General features: G+C 45.3%; 1 protein-coding gene across 7 annotated transcripts in view; it reads left to right on the top strand.

The window, feature by feature from the left end:
- Cacna1e (calcium voltage-gated channel subunit alpha1 E) overlaps positions 1-11,855 on the top strand; it is a 393,282-nt gene extending 381,427 nt beyond the window's left edge. For 4 of the 7 annotated variants that reach the window (XM_045145813.1, XM_004658731.2, XM_004658730.2 and 1 more), the window contains 5 exons: positions 296-407; positions 3,307-3,435; positions 4,447-4,627; positions 6,361-6,551; positions 8,555-11,855. In XM_045145813.1, coding sequence (XP_045001748.1) covers positions 296-407; positions 3,307-3,435; positions 4,447-4,627; positions 6,361-6,551; positions 8,555-9,097 — 1,156 coding nt within the window. In that variant the 3' untranslated portion in view covers positions 9,098-11,855. The remainder of the gene's footprint in view (positions 1-295; positions 408-3,306; positions 3,436-4,446; positions 4,628-6,360; positions 6,552-8,554) is intronic. The other 3 variants (XM_004658733.2, XM_045145831.1, XM_004658732.3) reach the window with 1 other exon arrangement.
- Positions 11,856-17,624: the final 5,769 nt, after the last annotated feature.

Below are 17,624 nucleotides of genomic sequence, written 5' to 3'. Positions count from 1 at the left end.
TATGGCTGGGTGTGACAAATGATGTCATTTGTCACAGATATTCTAGCTGCCAGAAGAGTGATGAATGATTCCAAATGCAGGTTGAGAACAGCAGTTTCCATGTTTTCTAATACTTTCTTAAACATCTTCTGTTCTAGGCCCAGCCACCTTCAAGTCAGCAGCTCATAAGCCAGCCGAGAGTACAGGGTGTTGTCCTTGTGGGGAAGGAGGTCTTACATGGGGACTTGATAGTGGAAGTTATGGCATGACTGTTTCTTTATCTCTCATTACCTCTGAATTTGGCATTGCTTTTCAGGAGTGGCCGGAGTGGATACCCTTCAATGAGTCCACTCTCCCCCCAGGAAATATTCCAGTTGGCTTGTATGGACCCAGCCGATGATGGACAGTTCCAAGAACAGCAATCTCTGGTGAATGAATGAGTTATATGAGCTCAAAAAATATTGCTTGGATTCTTGATCTCCCCCACTGTCATTTTTTTCAGCCCTTTTGGGCCCAGTTTTTCAGGCTCATTCTTCTGGTTTTATAGTTTTAGAGATCCCTTCCCTCCGAGAGGAACTTACGTTGCTTCAGGCTAAGACCTGAAATATCCCTGAGCAGGCAGTTTAGAAGCAAATGTTACTTATAAAAATCTTGCCCACGATAGGAGGCGTCAAGATAAAACACCATAGAATGAGTGACTCTAACAAGGTAATGTAGTGTACCAGCAGCTACTTACAGGAACACAAGAATGCCCCTGTCAGTCTTTAATGAAGTCCACCTCCTCTAGGATTTAGTGGTAGCATTCACAGTACTGATTCTCTCTCTCTGCTAAGAGGTACAGAAGACGTTACCACTTCTCTTGTGTGTGGGTTCAGGCAAATCGATCCCTTTGTTTGCAGTTCTACAAGGCCAAATACATTCCAAAAAGCCCATAAGATCATTTTCCTGGGCCCAAAATGAATTTTGCAGTAGCCTAGATGGTGAACTTTCTGAGAGGCCTAATGAGTCAAGTTCAAGCTTAGTGAAGAGAGAGCCAATTAAAGAAAAGGTAAATGTGATTGCCAAAGCTAATCATCTTTACTAATATTCCTAGTTCAGGAACCATGAGCCTATATCTCCTTCCAAGCTTAATTGGACCAGAGAGAACAAGACAAATGTGGCCTTTGCCAAGTCTGTGTAGACAGCTAATGTTAAGTGAGCAGTGGTTATTTGCCTCTCTCATTTATCTCCTGACCCCTTCTTGCCACTACTGTCCATCCCAGAGTCACCCCAAATGGATAATGTGGTGCAGAGAATGAGGCCGGCTTGTGGGGCATGGGTATGTGGTGGAATGTGTTCTCAGAGGAGGATGCTTCAGTAGCTCAGCTGGGTAACTGTTTCCTGTGGTCACTGAGACACAGGCCAGTGCATGTGTGCATTGGGAAGGCAGCAAGTCCAGACACCACTGGTGAGCTGAAAGATTTCTCAAGGTTGTTATTGGGGTAAAGGGTAGGATTTCTTGCAGTAATTCCCCACCTTCCCCTCTTAGTACCAAGGCCTAGGGACTAAATTGGTAGACAATTTGATCCTTAAAAAGCCTCAACATTTTATACTTTTTCTACCTGGTGAGTTTGGTGGGGGGGGGGGATTCAATAACGTGTCTGTTTTATCCCCCAGGAAGACTTTACTACCTCTTCATTTCTGTGGGTCCCCTCCTGCCAGGCCAAGCTGTAGTGGCAGGACTTTTTGGATCTGTGTTCACCTTGTCAGTGCTGGTGTCCGTACTTTAACTCAGGTGTCAGCCATGCTACACGCTCACCACTGTGTACTCCTGCCCATCCCTCAGGGTCTCTGCCCAGCGTCTGGAGGTGTGGCCATGATTTGTGTGTGTGCATATGGAGTGTGTCTCACACCGCCTCTGACACCTGTAGACCACAGTGTCGTTACCACGTCTGTTTGGAGTCAGAATTATGTGCCACATAAACCATGTATTGCAAATGCCATAACTTCCTCAAGTTCCACAAGGGCACACATCACATATCTTGGGGAGCCCTTTCTCCTATACACACCGCTAACCATGAAGGCCGAGGGGGGCATCCATTTCTTTGAGCAGTACCCTACTCCTGCACTCATGTTTTTAGGCTCTCATTTCCTAAATATAAAATGACTTTTTTTTTTCTAGTACAATCTTCAGATGCTCTTAGATCTCTTCATTAGGTGGGTAATGTAAGCATCTCTAAGGCAGCTTCATTCTTCACCCAATGATACTGGCAATCTTCATACAGTATATATACAACTGTCCAGCTCACATTCTTTTTTAAAAAATTTTTTGTTCATTTTTATTTATTTATTTGAGAGAGAGAAAAAGAGTCAGATATAAAGAGAGGAGAGAGAAAGAGAGAGAGAGAGAGAATTGGGTGTGCCAGGGCTTCCAGCCCCTGCAAACGAACTCCAGATGTGTGCGCCCCCTTGTGCATCTGGCTAACGTGGGTCCTAGAGAATTGAGTCTCGAACCGGGGTCCTTAGGCTTCATAGGCAAGCGCTTAACTGCTAAGCCGTCTCTCCAGCCCCCAGCTCACATTCTATAACCAGGTAAATGACAAAGGAATTTGGCCTCCAAACGTATAACACTCTTGATGCTGTATATATTAGCCACATATGGCTGATTATCACTTAAAATGGTATGAGTCCAAATGAAATGTAAAATATCACATTCATTTTATTGTGATTACTTGTTGATGTGATAATATTTGTATATATTGGGTAAAAAAAATATTTAAGTAAAATTTTCCTAGTAACCACACATCTAACCAGAGAAGTAGCTTGCATTATGTTTCTATTGGACTGCATTACTTAGTGAATCTCTGACAGATGGTTTTAATCGTAAACTTTTACCTAATAAATTTGAGCATCTTAAAGCTTGTCACAACATATTTGATATCAGATAATTAGTGACTCCTCAGCTGCCAAAGCCTTCCTCAGAGAATAAACAAAACTCTCACCTGTTAGAAAGTATGTTTCACATATCTAAAATGTATAGTTACCAAAAGCGTTTGTTTGATAAAACTATAATACCTTAAAGCATTACTTAGTGTTTTAAAAATGCAGCTTCTGTCAGAAAAGGCAGGCTTTACCTCTCCATCCCAGCTATAGCTCTCTGTTCAGGGAATCTGGGATACCACATGTGTATACATAGACACATACATACACCCACATACCCACTAAGACCTTAAAAACACAGTCTCCCATCTCAGAGCCATTCTTACAGAGGCAGGATCATTCCATAGGAGGTGAGAAACTATCATATGGAACCAAGTCCCACAAGCTTGGCTGTGTGTTTATTTCCAGGAGCCAGAGGTTAGTGAATTAAAAAGCGTGCAGTCCTCTAACCATGGCATCTACCTTCCTTCGGACACTCAGGAGCATGCGGGATCAGGGAGGGCATCCTCTATGCCACGTCTGACTATGGATCCCCAGGTAAAAAGACAAAGACCACCTACCTTATTCGGTGGCAGCTTATTAGGTGGGTTATGAAATACCTGACATTTTCAGGTAAGCCCTGAATTTTTCCCCACCCCTTACCTGTAAAACCAAATCTGGCTCATGGACTATCTCTAATAGAACCTGTTCTTCTACGGTGTGTTTCAATTGAACTCCTCCCCAGCAAAGTGGCCTAAGTTCTCTCACACTGGGATAAGCATTTTTAAGACTCAACCAGCCAAGCAGGAGAGATTTTCCAGCATTTTTTTTTTCTGTGTATTTTCCATCCTTTGCTCACTTCCTGGCTCCTGTAGTACATATGTACTTACTTGTACACTCCACTGTATGTCAGGACTGTCTTAACCAACACAGGCCACACCTCATTTCTTTGTCTGTTTTCCTGGCTTCTTTGTCTGTCTGACTTACATCAGGTTTTGACAGAGACAAGAAGTTTTTGTGACTCTGTTTCAACATCTGTGAAGAATGTGAACACCAGAGTTTTAGGGGCTAGGGTAGCAGAAGGGAGGGTGGTAGTTAGTAAGGGTTAGGTAGTAAGCTCTCCTAGGCTTTAGTGCTATAGGAAAGGGCCTTCCCTGTCAAGGGAAAAAGAAGAGAAAAAAAAGGCCATGCTTCCTTTATGATGTAGCCATTTTGATAATTGTTCTTATCTATTTCAACGTAGCTCAGTATTTGTAGCAGGTCTTGACTGCACCCTTATGGTAGATGGCTCTATGGGCTGCTTACCCAGTGCCTGCACACATTCTACGAAGCTTTTAGAATACTGTGTTTGTATTCTTGAATCCACTGCTTATATTCTTGGGCACAAAGAAATGATCCCCCCAGTTTCAGTGACTATGTTGACATAGGACACTTTCCTGAGTAGCATCTTTAGTTAAGATCTTTGCAAGAGGAGGTGGCAGTTACTTGGGGTTGAAGTCCCACTTCTGGACTTTCAGATCCTTTCAATAATTAATCAAATCCTTGTGTTCTTCTGGGGGCTCTTCCCAGGTGGTGACAGACCCTAGCTCCATGAGACGATCATTTTCTACAATTCGGGATAAACGTTCAAATTCCTCATGGCTGGAGGAATTCTCCATGGAACGAAGTAGTGAAAATACTTACAAGTCACGGCGCCGAAGCTACCACTCCTCCCTGCGGCTGTCAGCCCACCGCCTGAACTCCGACTCTGGTGAGAGGATCTCCAGCGGCCGCCTGTCTTCAGAGGCAGCTGGTAGACTTGTTCTGGCAAGGACCACAGATGACTGCGACAAAATTTAGGAACAGACAAAAGGTCAAAAAGCAAAGGAAGGAAGAATGCTCCTTACCCCAAGGAGTTCCCAACTCTGAAAAAGTCCTAAAACAAACCAAAGCCCTCTGTGTTCATCATAAATGATGATTCCTTTTTTGAGAACACGACTATACCATTCAATTGAACTGAAGGTTCGCAATAGACTCTTCCGCAAAACCATTGCGATTCCTAAGGGATGTAGTAGAAATCCCTTCTCATGGTGGGGGCTCCTGTGCTTAGCCACCAGCTCCCACCAATTACCAAAATAGGTCTACCTGGAATTGTTTTATACGCCGGACTTCCTGTCCCTCTCAGTCTCCCATTTTCTCTCTCTCCCCACCCCTCCCTGTGCGGTACATTGATTGAGCTTTGTTAGAAACCAGTACATTCAGACTGAGGAAGTGGGTAGAAGTGCTTGACACAGGCATGGGACCTGAGTCTAACCCTCAGCATGTATGTGAAAAGCCAGGCATAGCCTCATGCACCTGTAACTCCAATGCTGAGGGTGAGGGAGGGGCACAGAGACAAGAGGAATGACCAGGGCTCACTGGTCAGTCAGTGTAACCAAGAAGCAGCATGCACTCCAGGCTTGGTGAGAGACCATGTCTCAAGTAAATGAGGCAAAGGAGTGATAGGAGAAGACTGTACTGTCCTCTCTGGTCTCTGTGCATGGGTACCATGCACGCACATCACCTTCACATGCATGTGCATGTGCCATATGCACACACCCACACCACGCATAGTCCACAAACACGCAGAACAAGAAGGAGAGAGAAATCATTAGTTTCATTCAATGTACTGTACTAATTGAAGGAATCAAGTTTTAAAAGCTGTGCCCTGGCTCCTATCAAGTCTCTACTGGCATCAGAGCTAGAACTGAGAAACGTTGACTTTAATCCCAGTCTTCTCACCTTGGTGTTATATCAGGTGTGTCACGTTTCATTCCCAGAACCTTCTTAATTCCCTTCCCTGATACCTCCCATCTTTCCTGATAAAGCTGCAGGCCCATGCAGAGGACACAGAATTCCTGAGCCATATTGTTGGCAAAGATGCTATGTTTATCATGTCTGGCATAAACGGAAACTGAAGAGAACAGACTGCATTCTCTCTCTGATGTGTCTTTTCAGTGGCACCTTGTAGACTTGCCTTCTCACAGAATATCTCTCTCTCTCTCTCTCTCTCTCTCTCTCTCTCTCTCTCTCTTTATTTTAAGCTTTTTCTCTCACACTTCCCATTCAAATCACCTATTGACTTGCCTGGAGAAGTGGGAATTATTTAGTAAATTCAAAAGGCTAGGCGGTCTGAGGTCAAGGTGATAGCAGGCCCAGTCTGGTATAGACCTTCCTGGTTGCAGGAGACCACTTTTCATTGTGCCCTCATGGGACAGATAGCAGAGAGAGAAAGCAAGCTCTATTTCTGGGCGTTTATCCATCATGAGCGTGCCACCTCCCAAAGGCCTTCCCTTCTATCACCATTTCATTGGAGATTAGGCTTCCCTTGAATTTCGAGGGGACACAAACATTTACTTCACAGTAGCTCAATCCCTGGCTGGGGTGTGATTCCTGGGTGGGAGGTGATCTCCAGTAGCCAAAGTGAACTGAATTATAACCAGCTGTATTTGCCATGTCTCATAGGCCACAAGTCTGACACCCACCGCTCAGGGGGCAGGGAGCGGGGACGATCCAAAGAGCGGAAGCACCTTCTCTCTCCTGATGTCTCCCGCTGCAATTCTGAGGAACGGGGGACCCAGGCTGATTGGGAGTCCCCAGAGCGCCGTCAGTCCAGGTCACCCAGTGAGGGCCGGTCACAGACCCCCAACAGACAGGTGAGTATGGAGAGCAAGGTGAGCCTGCAACAAGACAAGACAGGGAGGACTGCTATGCTAGTCTTACCAGAGTTGCGCCTGACAGAGCTCTCTGGGGATCTGGACAGGTGTAGCTTAGGGGTTAGAGCAGCAGACCCTCTTATTTTACCAAACCAGTCGCTCTCTGAAATGACTAGCAAAGAACTGGCAGGTGTAGAAACAGAGAAAAGTAAGTTATGAAAGATTGATTTTAGGAAAACAAAACAGAAAGTAAAGCAGAGACGTTCAAGCTGAAGAGGGTTCCAAGCAGGTGACTTGCCTTGGCGAGGTAAATGACGTGTCCACGTAGGATGGTTTTCATTGGTTAAGTCTAAATGTCCTGGGGGGGGGGGTTAATTTGTTGGTGGGTCAGGGAGGAGAGGGCAGACCCAAAAAGAGCCCACAGATGGGAGAAAAAAAATTAAAGATCTTTGAAAAATTAAAAGAGGTAGAAGCAGAATATTGTCCTTGATCACCATTTTGAGTCACACTGGAATTGCCTTCTAGTCCAGCCACACAGGTTGACATCTGTGTTCTTTTGGGCCTCTGTCCTTAACTATGTGCAGAAGAAGGCTACCCTGCTCCTAATTTCTATCACTAGGGGCAGACCACAGACGTCCACAGGCTCATGTAGGCCTCTGTGGGTGGTCAGAGCTTGATATTCACAAGAAATCACACTGCTATGTAAAAGTAAGCTGCATTTAGAGAAGGTGTGATCTCACAGAATACAGGATTTCTCCTCAAGAAAGTCAGCCTCTAGAGGACACTCCCATCCTCAGAATCCAGAGGTACAAATACAGCCAGACTTAGGTGATAAAGATGGTGCTTTACCCATAAAGGTTTGACTCCTGTGTGATCCTTAGTATTAGTGGGAAATGGTGATTCAGCTCTCAGGCTAAGACCCAAGAAGCTGTCTGGCTTGGTACTCCATTGCAAACTGTGATGTCTAACAAGGTTTGCCTTCTAGAACAGTGTTTTTCAACTTTCACTACAGAACAGAATGATTCCTGGAGCTTGCTAGCACTGCACATTCCCAGGACCTCTTGAGTTCTATTGAAATTACTAGAAATATGCATGTGAAATGACTCCTCCTTAAGAGACACTTCTAGAGAGATCTGTCCTAGAGTCCATTTACCATCTGGGTATAGGTATCCTTGAATATATAGATATGGAAGCTGAGGTCTGAAAGCCACTAATGACAAGACAGAAGATGAGAGAAGGCAATTTGTGCTTCCCTTAGAATCTACTTCCAGAAAGAGATTCCCCAAACAGTAGTCCCAGAGTGTTCTTTCACCTTTCACTAAGCTGTCTTTTTTGTTTGTTTCTTTGTTTGTTTGTTGAGGTCGGGTCTCACTCCAGCCCTGGCTGATCTAGAATTCACTATGTTGTCTCAGGCTGGCCTTGAACTCACAGTGATCCTCCTACCTCAGCCTCCCAAGTTCTGGGATTAAAAGCACGTGCCACCATGCCTAGTCTCATAGAACGTTCACAGAACTTCTGTGTGCTCTTTGTGTTACATACATAGTGCTTCCAGATCTTTGCTAGTCAACTGTCTGTTCTGTGGTCCCACAGCTGGGAGCTAGTTAGAAACACACATTCAGGTCTCTTCCCCAGCCCTGCAGAACCTGCATGTATTTCCCTTTTTTTTTTTTTGTTTTTTTTTTTTGTTTTTTAACGAGGTAGGGTCTCACTCTAAGAACCTGCATTTTTAGTTGAACGGGATCATCAGAGATCTGTCCAGTCAAAGTTGAGGTGCACTGAGGTAGATGGAATAGCATTCTCTATTGCCTTCCCTCCCCTCATCCTTGAAGGATTTGAAGAGTACAGGGGACTGCTTCTCAGGCCTCCTACCCTGGATTTCCGACTCCAAGAGCTCTCCAGATGTGGGATCAGGGACCTTAACTGGGATCTAAGAAGGGATCCCAGGAAGCCTAGCCTAATGTTTTTGTTTGTTTCTAATGTTTAATGTCTCTCCTGCAATTCAGGGCACTGGTTCCCTGAGTGAGAGCTCCATCCCCTCCATCTCTGACACCAGCACCCCAAGACGAAGTCGTCGCCAGCTTCCACCTGTCCCACCAAAGCCTCGACCCCTCCTCTCCTACAGCTCCCTGATGCGACATGCTGGCAGCATCTCTCCACCTCCAGAGGGAAGCGAAGGAGGGTCCCCACTGGCCTCTCAGGCCCTCGAGAGCAACAGCGCTTGCCTGACGGAGTCTTCCAGCTCCTTGCACCCTCAGCAGGGCCAGCACTCTTCGCCACCGCACTATATCTCCGAGCCCTACCTGGCCCTGCATGAAGACTCCCACGCCTCGGACTGCGGCGAGGAGGAGACGCTCACCTTCGAGGCAGCCGTGGCTACTAGCCTGGGCCGGTCCAACACCATTGGCTCCGCCCCACCTCTACGGCACAGCTGGCAGATGCCCAATGGGCACTATCGGCGACGGAGGCGTGGGGGACCGGGGCCTGGCATGATGTGTGGAGCTGTCAGTGACCTCCTGAGTGACACGGAAGAAGATGACAAGTGCTAGAGGCTGCTCCCCCCTCCGATGCATGCTCTTCTCTCACGGGGAGAAAACCAAGACCAAATTGGGAAGCCAGTGCGGCCCGGGGGGGAGGAAGAGGGAGAAGGAAGGCTGAAGGATGCCATGCGTTATCAGAGAAGAGGAAGTAAAAGACAGATGGAAAAACAAGTCAAATCCACCAAATTGCTTTATTTCCCTTTGCAAGATGGGCACTGCCATAGTTCTGCCTCTTTGCTGGGGAAAGAGATTACAGGAATATGGAGGGTTATTCCCAGGGGAGAAGGGACCTGGAGGGTGGCTTAGCTTCCCTTGCCCTTTCCCAGTTTTCTGTAAGCTGCCAAGGGATCTGGCTGTCCTGTGTCTAAGCTCATGGCCCGTAACAGCCTGGGAGGCATCCTGGCACTTAACTGGGGAGTAGTAGAGATGAAAGGAGAAGCATCTCCTCTTCACCGTCTCTTGTGTCCCAGCAGGAACCGCTGCCACCTGCCACTGGGGCAACTGCAGGAGCATCTCACGCTTCAGAGAAGCGCAAGTTATAAGTCAGGAGGATGGAATCCCAAAGGGTCGAGGCAAGGGGCGGGCTAGGGAGAGGAGGGCCAGAGTGGAAGGAGCCAGGGTGCTGTGACAACAGCAGCAAGGGCTGGTCTGGGTGAGAAAAGCCATAGCCCAGAAGCCCATTCCATGGAGGTGAGGGCCAAAGAAACCGACCTGGAGGTGCTGGTGGGTACAGTCCTTAGACCCTGAGGTCTGTCACCCACAGAGTAGGTGCTGTGGAAGATAGGATAGGTAAGGAGTTCCCCCAGGGTCCACAAAGGTGCCTGTAGCTCTAGAAAGGGTCATATCCACCCCCGTGGGGCTAGAGCACCAATCCCAATAGGGTTCAGTTTGGGAAACCCATGCAAAGCTCCCAGCCTTGGCCCCTTTAGATACTGGTTAGAGTGGAGGGGTTAGACCTCAGGGACCCAAGGCAGATTCAGCTTTCCAACCAACGTAGCAGGAACAGCTTTGGCTGCAGTACTGTGACCACAGCCATGGTCAGGCAGTGAGTGTATCGTGGCTGAAGATCAGCCGCTCTGGGCTTGGAAGAAGCTGGCCTCTTTGTGAAGCAGCAAAACTAGTGCTGAGCCAAGCCCAGCAAAGGTCATATGCCAGCAGCTAAACCTTTCCTGCCACTCCCCCAGGAGGGCAGAGCAAGCATCCATGGGGGCCACCCATGCAGGCTAGTGACATTTATAAACATGGGAAAGACCAGTTGGCTGGACACAAATCTTCCCTGAGGGAGTTGGGTTAGGGTTACTCAGGACTCCCTGTGAAGAAGGGCCACTGGGCCTGAAGCCTTTACGGCTGGCTTGGGGTTGGGGGATCAATTAATCAGGATGCTTTAAAGATGATTAGTTTCTATACCTCAGCTCCAACCTGGCCTACTCCTAGCAAAGTCGGCTCTGATGGGGCCTTACTTGCCCTGAATGCTGTGTAGTCTGGGACTAGGCTCCAAGAGTAAAAGTTGGGCAAAAGATAGCCTCAAGCTACAAGTTCTTTTCCTAATCTGATCCCCCACTGAAGAGAAGCACTGATAAAAAGAGGGCTCTTCCTCAAGGAGTCAGGTTGCTGCAAGACATAGTAGGCCGCTCCTTTCTGCAGAATGCATTCCCATCTTGATCTGGTGAACATGAATGGCCCTCTCAAACCTCTCCTTAGTCCCATCACAAGAGGTAAACTGATTCCCTGAAAGGGGTATCAGGTAGGGCTGCCCTCTCTCAGACTGTACAGGACCCTCCCTAGAAAAACCTGAGGACTGCCCTGAGAGCTGAGTGAATAAACACTGCTCTCCTCCAGCCTGAGCACAGTCCTCTGGGGCTCTGCAGGAGCAGGATTTTTTTTTTTTTTTTTTTTTTTGCCCCACTCCTTCCACCCCTGGGGTTGACACAAAACTAAGGCATGGCAACATCAGCTCCAAAAAGCCAGATTCAACCAGATGGCTGGAGAGCCCTGTGTTAGGGACTTCTCTGCTAGATACCGATGGAGCTTTATGGCCCACAGCCTCAAGCAAAGCAGTCCCAGGACAAGCGGCCAACGAGGCAGACCCTGTTCCACCCTCGTGTTCCTCTCCCACATGTGCTCGGGGCTGGCTGGGAACGTGAGCGTGGCCCTGACAGGGGTGATGGTTACGTAAGACGGATGCTGGGCCTTGCATTGCGTCTAAGGTTTTCTCTGCTCAGCCTCATTCCATGCCCAAGTGCTGCTGTGGGCTGCTTTCTGTGTGCTGTGTTGCTTCCCTCCCCTCATGTGTGAGGCTTTCCTTAGGGGGAGACATGTAACTTGATGACCACTCTAAGCCAGCAAGTCCATTGGATGGCGATTTGAGAAAGCCAACTGCAGTGATATTTCATGCCAGCCTAACCATGGGAGAACAATGGGCTTGCTGAATAATTACCAGGGATGGATTTTGCCCGCAACCAATAGTATGAACACCAACCTGACTGTGCCAGAAACCTTCCTGCACACCTGAGCTCCCTGAACACTCATACACGTTCACTCCTCCACACACACCACCCAACACACACTGAATAAACACTGTCGAGTTGTAAATCGCTACATACAGATGCGGTCCCTTGACCGGCCACCTGTTTTTTTCTAATGCTGATGAAATTATGAACACAGTTCTTTACTCAGCTTCCCCTGAACAAGAAATCTGGTTTCTTTTTCCTTAACCTGCACTTACCTTTCTTTGAAGAGAATAAAGCAATTTTCTGTTAACTTGAAAGCTCATTATCATCATAATTTTTGGTTTCCTATTGCCTCCTAATAAGGATGAGTACCCACCTTCCCTGCAGCCCATGAGGACTTCCCTTCTGAGGTGTGAGCCCATCTCTTCTCTTGAAAGGAGGACCCTTTGGGTCCCACAGCTCATGATTCTCTTGGTGTTGGGAATCACCACCGCATCTTAATGCACTGTGATACATGAGGGTGCTGGAGGTTTCCTCAGATGATTCATCAGTCAGATGCCTGGTCACCCTTGCAAACATTAGTTCTTACTATCTCTGATCGAGGAAAGAGAGGAGAGAGGCCGTGAAGTGATGAAAGGGAGAAGGCAGAGCCAGGCTTGTGTGGGCAGTCCTCTTTCCACTGAAAACTCCAACGAGCCTTGCACGTGGCCCGCCCATCTCCAAGAGGAGTGCTGCAGACATGGTGGCAGTCTCTTACCACAATGCCCTGTGTCTCAGGGTCAGTAAAATAAAATAAAATAAAATAAAATAAATCAACTGCTGGTGAAGGGATGGCATTCTCTAGTACCTCCCAGGCTCCAGAGCCACTATGAGGACAATTGCCCCTCGGGGAGCCATGCAACTCTTATAGCTGAGGAATCTGGTTTTATAGCAAGTCTCACTTTTTTCTTTACTACTGCTGTCCTGGCAGGGTGTACTAAGGGCAACCAAAGTCTTTCATTAAGTTCCCTCCAGATTTTCAAGACCTTTCCTTCCTTTCACTCTGAAGCCAGAAAATACCCTATATTCCAGCCTTTAGCCCCTTCCCACCCTCCCAGAGCCCATGTGGTGAGTGGGGGTGTCCTCTGGTCTCCCGTCCCAATCTTTGTTTCGCTGCATGTTATCATACCCCATGCTTCCAAAATGATGAAATCATCCAATTCTAGCTTATGTGCTGACATGACTACCTCGGCCATGCCCTCTGCTGTTAGAGAACACTTCATTCCAGTGAAATGCAGTCCGCAATTCAGCTGGCGATCTCAAGCATGACCTGAAATGAAGTGTGAGGGGTGTGCATGAAATATCCACAGCTCAGTAAAGGCTCACTGCCAAGAAATTAGCTCTCTCTTGGAATAAAGTTTTCAATTTTTGATTTTTTCTTTTTATAAAACGAACTTCTCAAATTTTCATTGCATCCTGTTTTTGAAGCCTGCCATGTATATTTCACTTTTGAGCAGAGTATTTCTTTAGTGGATGGAGCTAGGGAAAGATTGAGGAAATCGTTTCTGAGCTCAGTTATAGTCTTGAAAACTTTGAGGCTATTTCTAAGGAAGGGTGAACATTTAGTCAAAGAGAAGCAGTCTCCCACACTGCGGAGCTGTTGCGAGACCTGAAGACTGAGGAACTTGACTGAGATTTTCATTACGCCAGTGTCTTGCCTATTATGTCTTGGGATCATCCCAGGACTGAGCCTAGTGCACACCAAAAATCCCAATAAGGAAAAGCAGCCCCATTCCTTAGGGAAGATTCTTTCTCACCAGCCCTCTGAACTAGCCTGGGCGCCCTTCCTGCCTGGCTCCCAGAGCATTGCACACTGTCCGGGAGGAACTGGAAAAGGACTTTCTAATGTATGAGAGAAGGAAGAAGTGGGGCAAGTGTATCCCTTGTAAGGGACTAATCCGTAGCATGGGGGATTAATTCCATACAGGAAACCCTGGGAAATCAGGTCCACTTAGGGTGTCTTATCTTTAAATATCACCACATTTCAACTCTTATTTTAACAAAAGCCAAACAAAATTAGCTCAGAGGTTATGACCTGACTTTTCCACGAAGGTGATCAAAGGTGATTCCATATTGCTAAGTGCTACCTATATCAGCAGCTTCGCTCATTTGATGCCCTATGAACTACCCAGGGCATCCTAGCCAGGTCTGCCCCAAACAGAGTAGAAGCTGATAATGTCTCTGTGGCCACCTATGGCTAAGGGGGTTGTCTGCTGACATGTGCCATGGCTCATCCACAGTAAGTGCATAGATGTATGAGGAAGTAAAAAGGACCAAAACCTGAAAGAACTATCTTTGGCTTCTGGTGGACATTTTTTCTTTCCTTGAATCTCTTTTTTCCCCCTTTTTAAACTGCTTTGACCTATGTGTATCCCACAGAGGTCAAACCGGACCAAAAGAACAAATTCTCAACTTGTTCCAACTTATTCAAAGGGCCTGGAAAGCATTTCCCAACAGGAATCAAGCTAGTTGGCTGAGAAGTATTAATGGGGCTCCTAGCAAAGTCTAGTGAGATGACTGGTATGGCCTGGAGGGCATTCTGCCCTTCTCTTTTTGTAGTCTTTTTGCTGCCTGTACACTCCTGCCATACTATATGTAAGAGGGTTGTTATCTTGACCATCTACATGCAAAAAGAGACTTTATAATAAGCTTTGCTACTGCTATGTAAATACATTTATGAAGTTTGAGTCCTTATTTCTGGGATTTTGAAAGAACTGATCAGACCAAGTAGAAGTGTAGGAATTTTCATCTATTTGGTATTTTTTTCTTTCTTTCTTTTTTGGCTGACTGATTGCCTAAATATTTTGTAACAGATCTGTTCTAGGACAGCAAAGAAGGATAAATTTGTGTTCATAGTGCTCTCAATTCTTTGTGGATTCATTTTTGTCAAATTAATGCTCTGATAACTGAGTCAAAATCTGAGGCTGTATATAGTACACCAGTCCCCCAGTCTTCCTTGTCCTTATTATTTCTTTTTTTACTCCTTCTGTTTTGCTAAGTAGCCTTGGACTCTTGTCTCTGTGTATCTCTAGCTCTTCTCTTTCTATGGAACTAAAATATAATCTAGATTTGTAAAAAGCTTCCCTGTCAATCAATGAAAGTCAAGGAAAATATGGGGTATATGAATTTTTTAAGAACATCTTTAACCAAAAAAATGCAAATTATGTCTTGGAAAGAAGATAAGTTTTTTAAGAAATACAGTAATCTGATAAACATTATAGGAAGTTAAAAATAATGAAATATATCCAGCCTTCTGAACTAATTTGTGCCTTCAGCAAGGGTATTGTATCTATTTTTCCCTTGTTGGGAAAATCAAAATACTAGTACTTGGCCAATTCATGTGTGTGACAAGTGCTTATAAGTGAATAATGCATAAAGCATTTAGTCTCCACAAATCAACTTAGACAAACCTTCACTTATGATATCCCACTAAGAACTAAGGAAATCCTTGGCATTTGACATAAGCACTTAATTTTTTGAAGCAACTTCAGATTTAATGGAAATTGAATCTAAGCTCGCTTTAATCTTTCATTGTATTTTTCATGTTTTCTCTTCATATTAGCTAACTCTTAACATCCATATTTTTTTCCGGGAATCAGGAAAGATGAGTTTTCCTTCTACCAACTTCTCAGCAACCCAATCTCTTTATGAGCACTTAAGTCAGTCAGAGACCAGATAGCCACAAACGAACCTGGGACACTCACCCAGACGTCTTCAACCAAGAATGGAAATCTGACTGAATCTTTTGCTTTTTTCTTCTGCCAGTTTTTCAGAATTAATGGTAGATGTTTGGTGTTGCACTGGGTGGTGTGCCATCTCCTCTTTGGTTCCCTCAGAGGATGGCCCTGAACTCAAAAGAAAACCAGATTAGTTACATATCTGCCATGTCTAAATTTGACCTAACTTCACAACTCAGTTGTTTTAGCATTCTGACTTCTTCTGTCAATGGCTGATACTGCACAACAACCCAACACTTAAACCAAGTCAATCAATGACCTTTATGAGATCAGGAGAACATACTTCAAAATGTCAAAGTGCCATTAACCAATTTTTAAAAATAAAGGAAACTTGAAATTAGGGCTAAAACAATATAATCTAACTGCCAATTGAATTCATAGTATCTCTGGTCTTAGTTACAATTGGATGGTATTGTGTACCATTAAGTAAATTCCAATGGGTTTAGTAAAAACATAGGTATTACCTTTTAATGGCTACCAATATGGACATTTACTTAGCCTGCAGGTTGAACTTCAGTCAGTGTTTTTCTATCCTGGTGTTTTGTGAACAATTCAAAATTTATACAAAGCCACCCTAAGTGCTGCAATTACAGAGGGATTTCCCTCAGTGACATCAGAGAGTAGTCTAAGCCCACTCACACTGAGTTCAAGATTTGCAACTAACCCAGAAAAATAATTGGGGGAGAAATATTCATTGTACTATGTATGTTTGGCATTTCATAGCTGTGACAATGAGTAGATGGTAGAAAGATAAGCTGTAGAACAATGACAGGGTTGAGATGCATGATTCTATCAAGTTCGAGAAGAGGAAAACCTTAAAGTTGGATGGCCTTGGATCCTCCTTTTTACTTACATTATGGGTAAATTCTTTAAGATAATATTGAATTCCAAGAGGTTCTTTCTGGTAAACTGACCTATGGTAATGAACTTGAATCTTCAGAGGATTAGTAAATTTCTGAAAAAAAAAAATTTTCCAAACCTGAAATATGGGAAAAATTGCTTTAAGTAGCCCAAAGACATTCTATGACTTCAGCAACTCTTCATTATAGTAGCACCAGTAATGAAGATATACTTATTTAACTTCCTAGTGATTCAGTACCATAGGAGGGGCAGAAAGCCAGTAAATGGGACAGGGGACAGTTTGTCAGGAATAGATTTCAAATGGCAAGGTGCACCAGTACTCACCTCAAAGGATAACACTGCAAGAAGGTGGAACACGTGCATTCTGTCCTTTGGGACTCAAAGCCAAGCTTTGATTTGCTCTTAGATGATGAATATATAAAATGTGATAAAGAGGAAAATTGGGTGCTCTGCCTCATGCTATAAAAATGCTGCCACCTGCATTATAAGACATGTGTAAGTGAAGCCCATGCGACAGCCCGTGACTGGCAGCATCCACTGGGGTGTGCCATCCTGACACTCCGGCAGTAGCAGGAATCAAATGGGGGCCAGTGCTGGCCCACCCAGGGTATCGGTGCATCCCACCTAAAGCCAGAGCTCAGCGCTGCATGTTGATTGGGTGGATAACCTGTAATATAAATGCTCGTTCGGATCCAAAAGGGAAACCAAAATAGAAGAAAGATGAACAACTTTAATGTTTGGGGGTGAAAATCAAAGAAAAGTAAATAAACCTTGTTGTAAAGAATTCACTGGCCTGATTCCCCTCACTCCCCTTGTACCTTTGCTCCTGCTGAACAGGAGTTGTGAGAGTGAAGCCTGGCCCCGCCTCTGGGGCAGTGGGACAGCAGGCGCTGCAGTGGCAGCATCTGGAGTCTGCTCAGCCCAGCCAGTCATGAGTACTCCCAGACGTTCTCAACACCCCTGGGATATCCTGGCCTTGCAGGGCTTTCTTATTAAAAAAAAAAAAAAAAAAAAAAAAAAAGCCCTTTGCTTGATAGAAAAGAAATGGATTGGCCTGCCACTGGTTCCCAGAAGAGAAAAAATGAGCACATTTTCTAATCAGGACAAAATTTTCTCCAGGTTAAGAGCTTAACAAAGTAGATAGTCACCATATGGAACCACAAGGGTTCATGATCAGAAAACTCACAAGCAGCCTCCTGTATAAAAGAGAAAGAGGACTGCAGAGCACCTGCTGAGCTGCTGAGTTCAGGAAGGCCCTAAGGAGACACTGTTCATTCTTCCCTTAAGCCTAGGTCTTTCATCCATCAGCTGCAACAGCTTCCTGAATGCAGAGAGGGAAGCATGCCCTGGCTTCCGTGGTCCGTTTGATTCTCCTTTCTAAAAGTGTCTGCCTCATTCTCCTTGGAGAAGTTATTTTTTCTAACCATAAATTTGACTTGAATTGGAATC

This window comes from Jaculus jaculus, chromosome 1 (assembly GCF_020740685.1).
Source record: "Jaculus jaculus isolate mJacJac1 chromosome 1, mJacJac1.mat.Y.cur, whole genome shotgun sequence".
Lineage (NCBI taxonomy): Eukaryota > Metazoa > Chordata > Mammalia > Rodentia > Dipodidae > Jaculus > Jaculus jaculus.
This window is presented reverse-complemented; position numbering and strand designations above follow the sequence as displayed.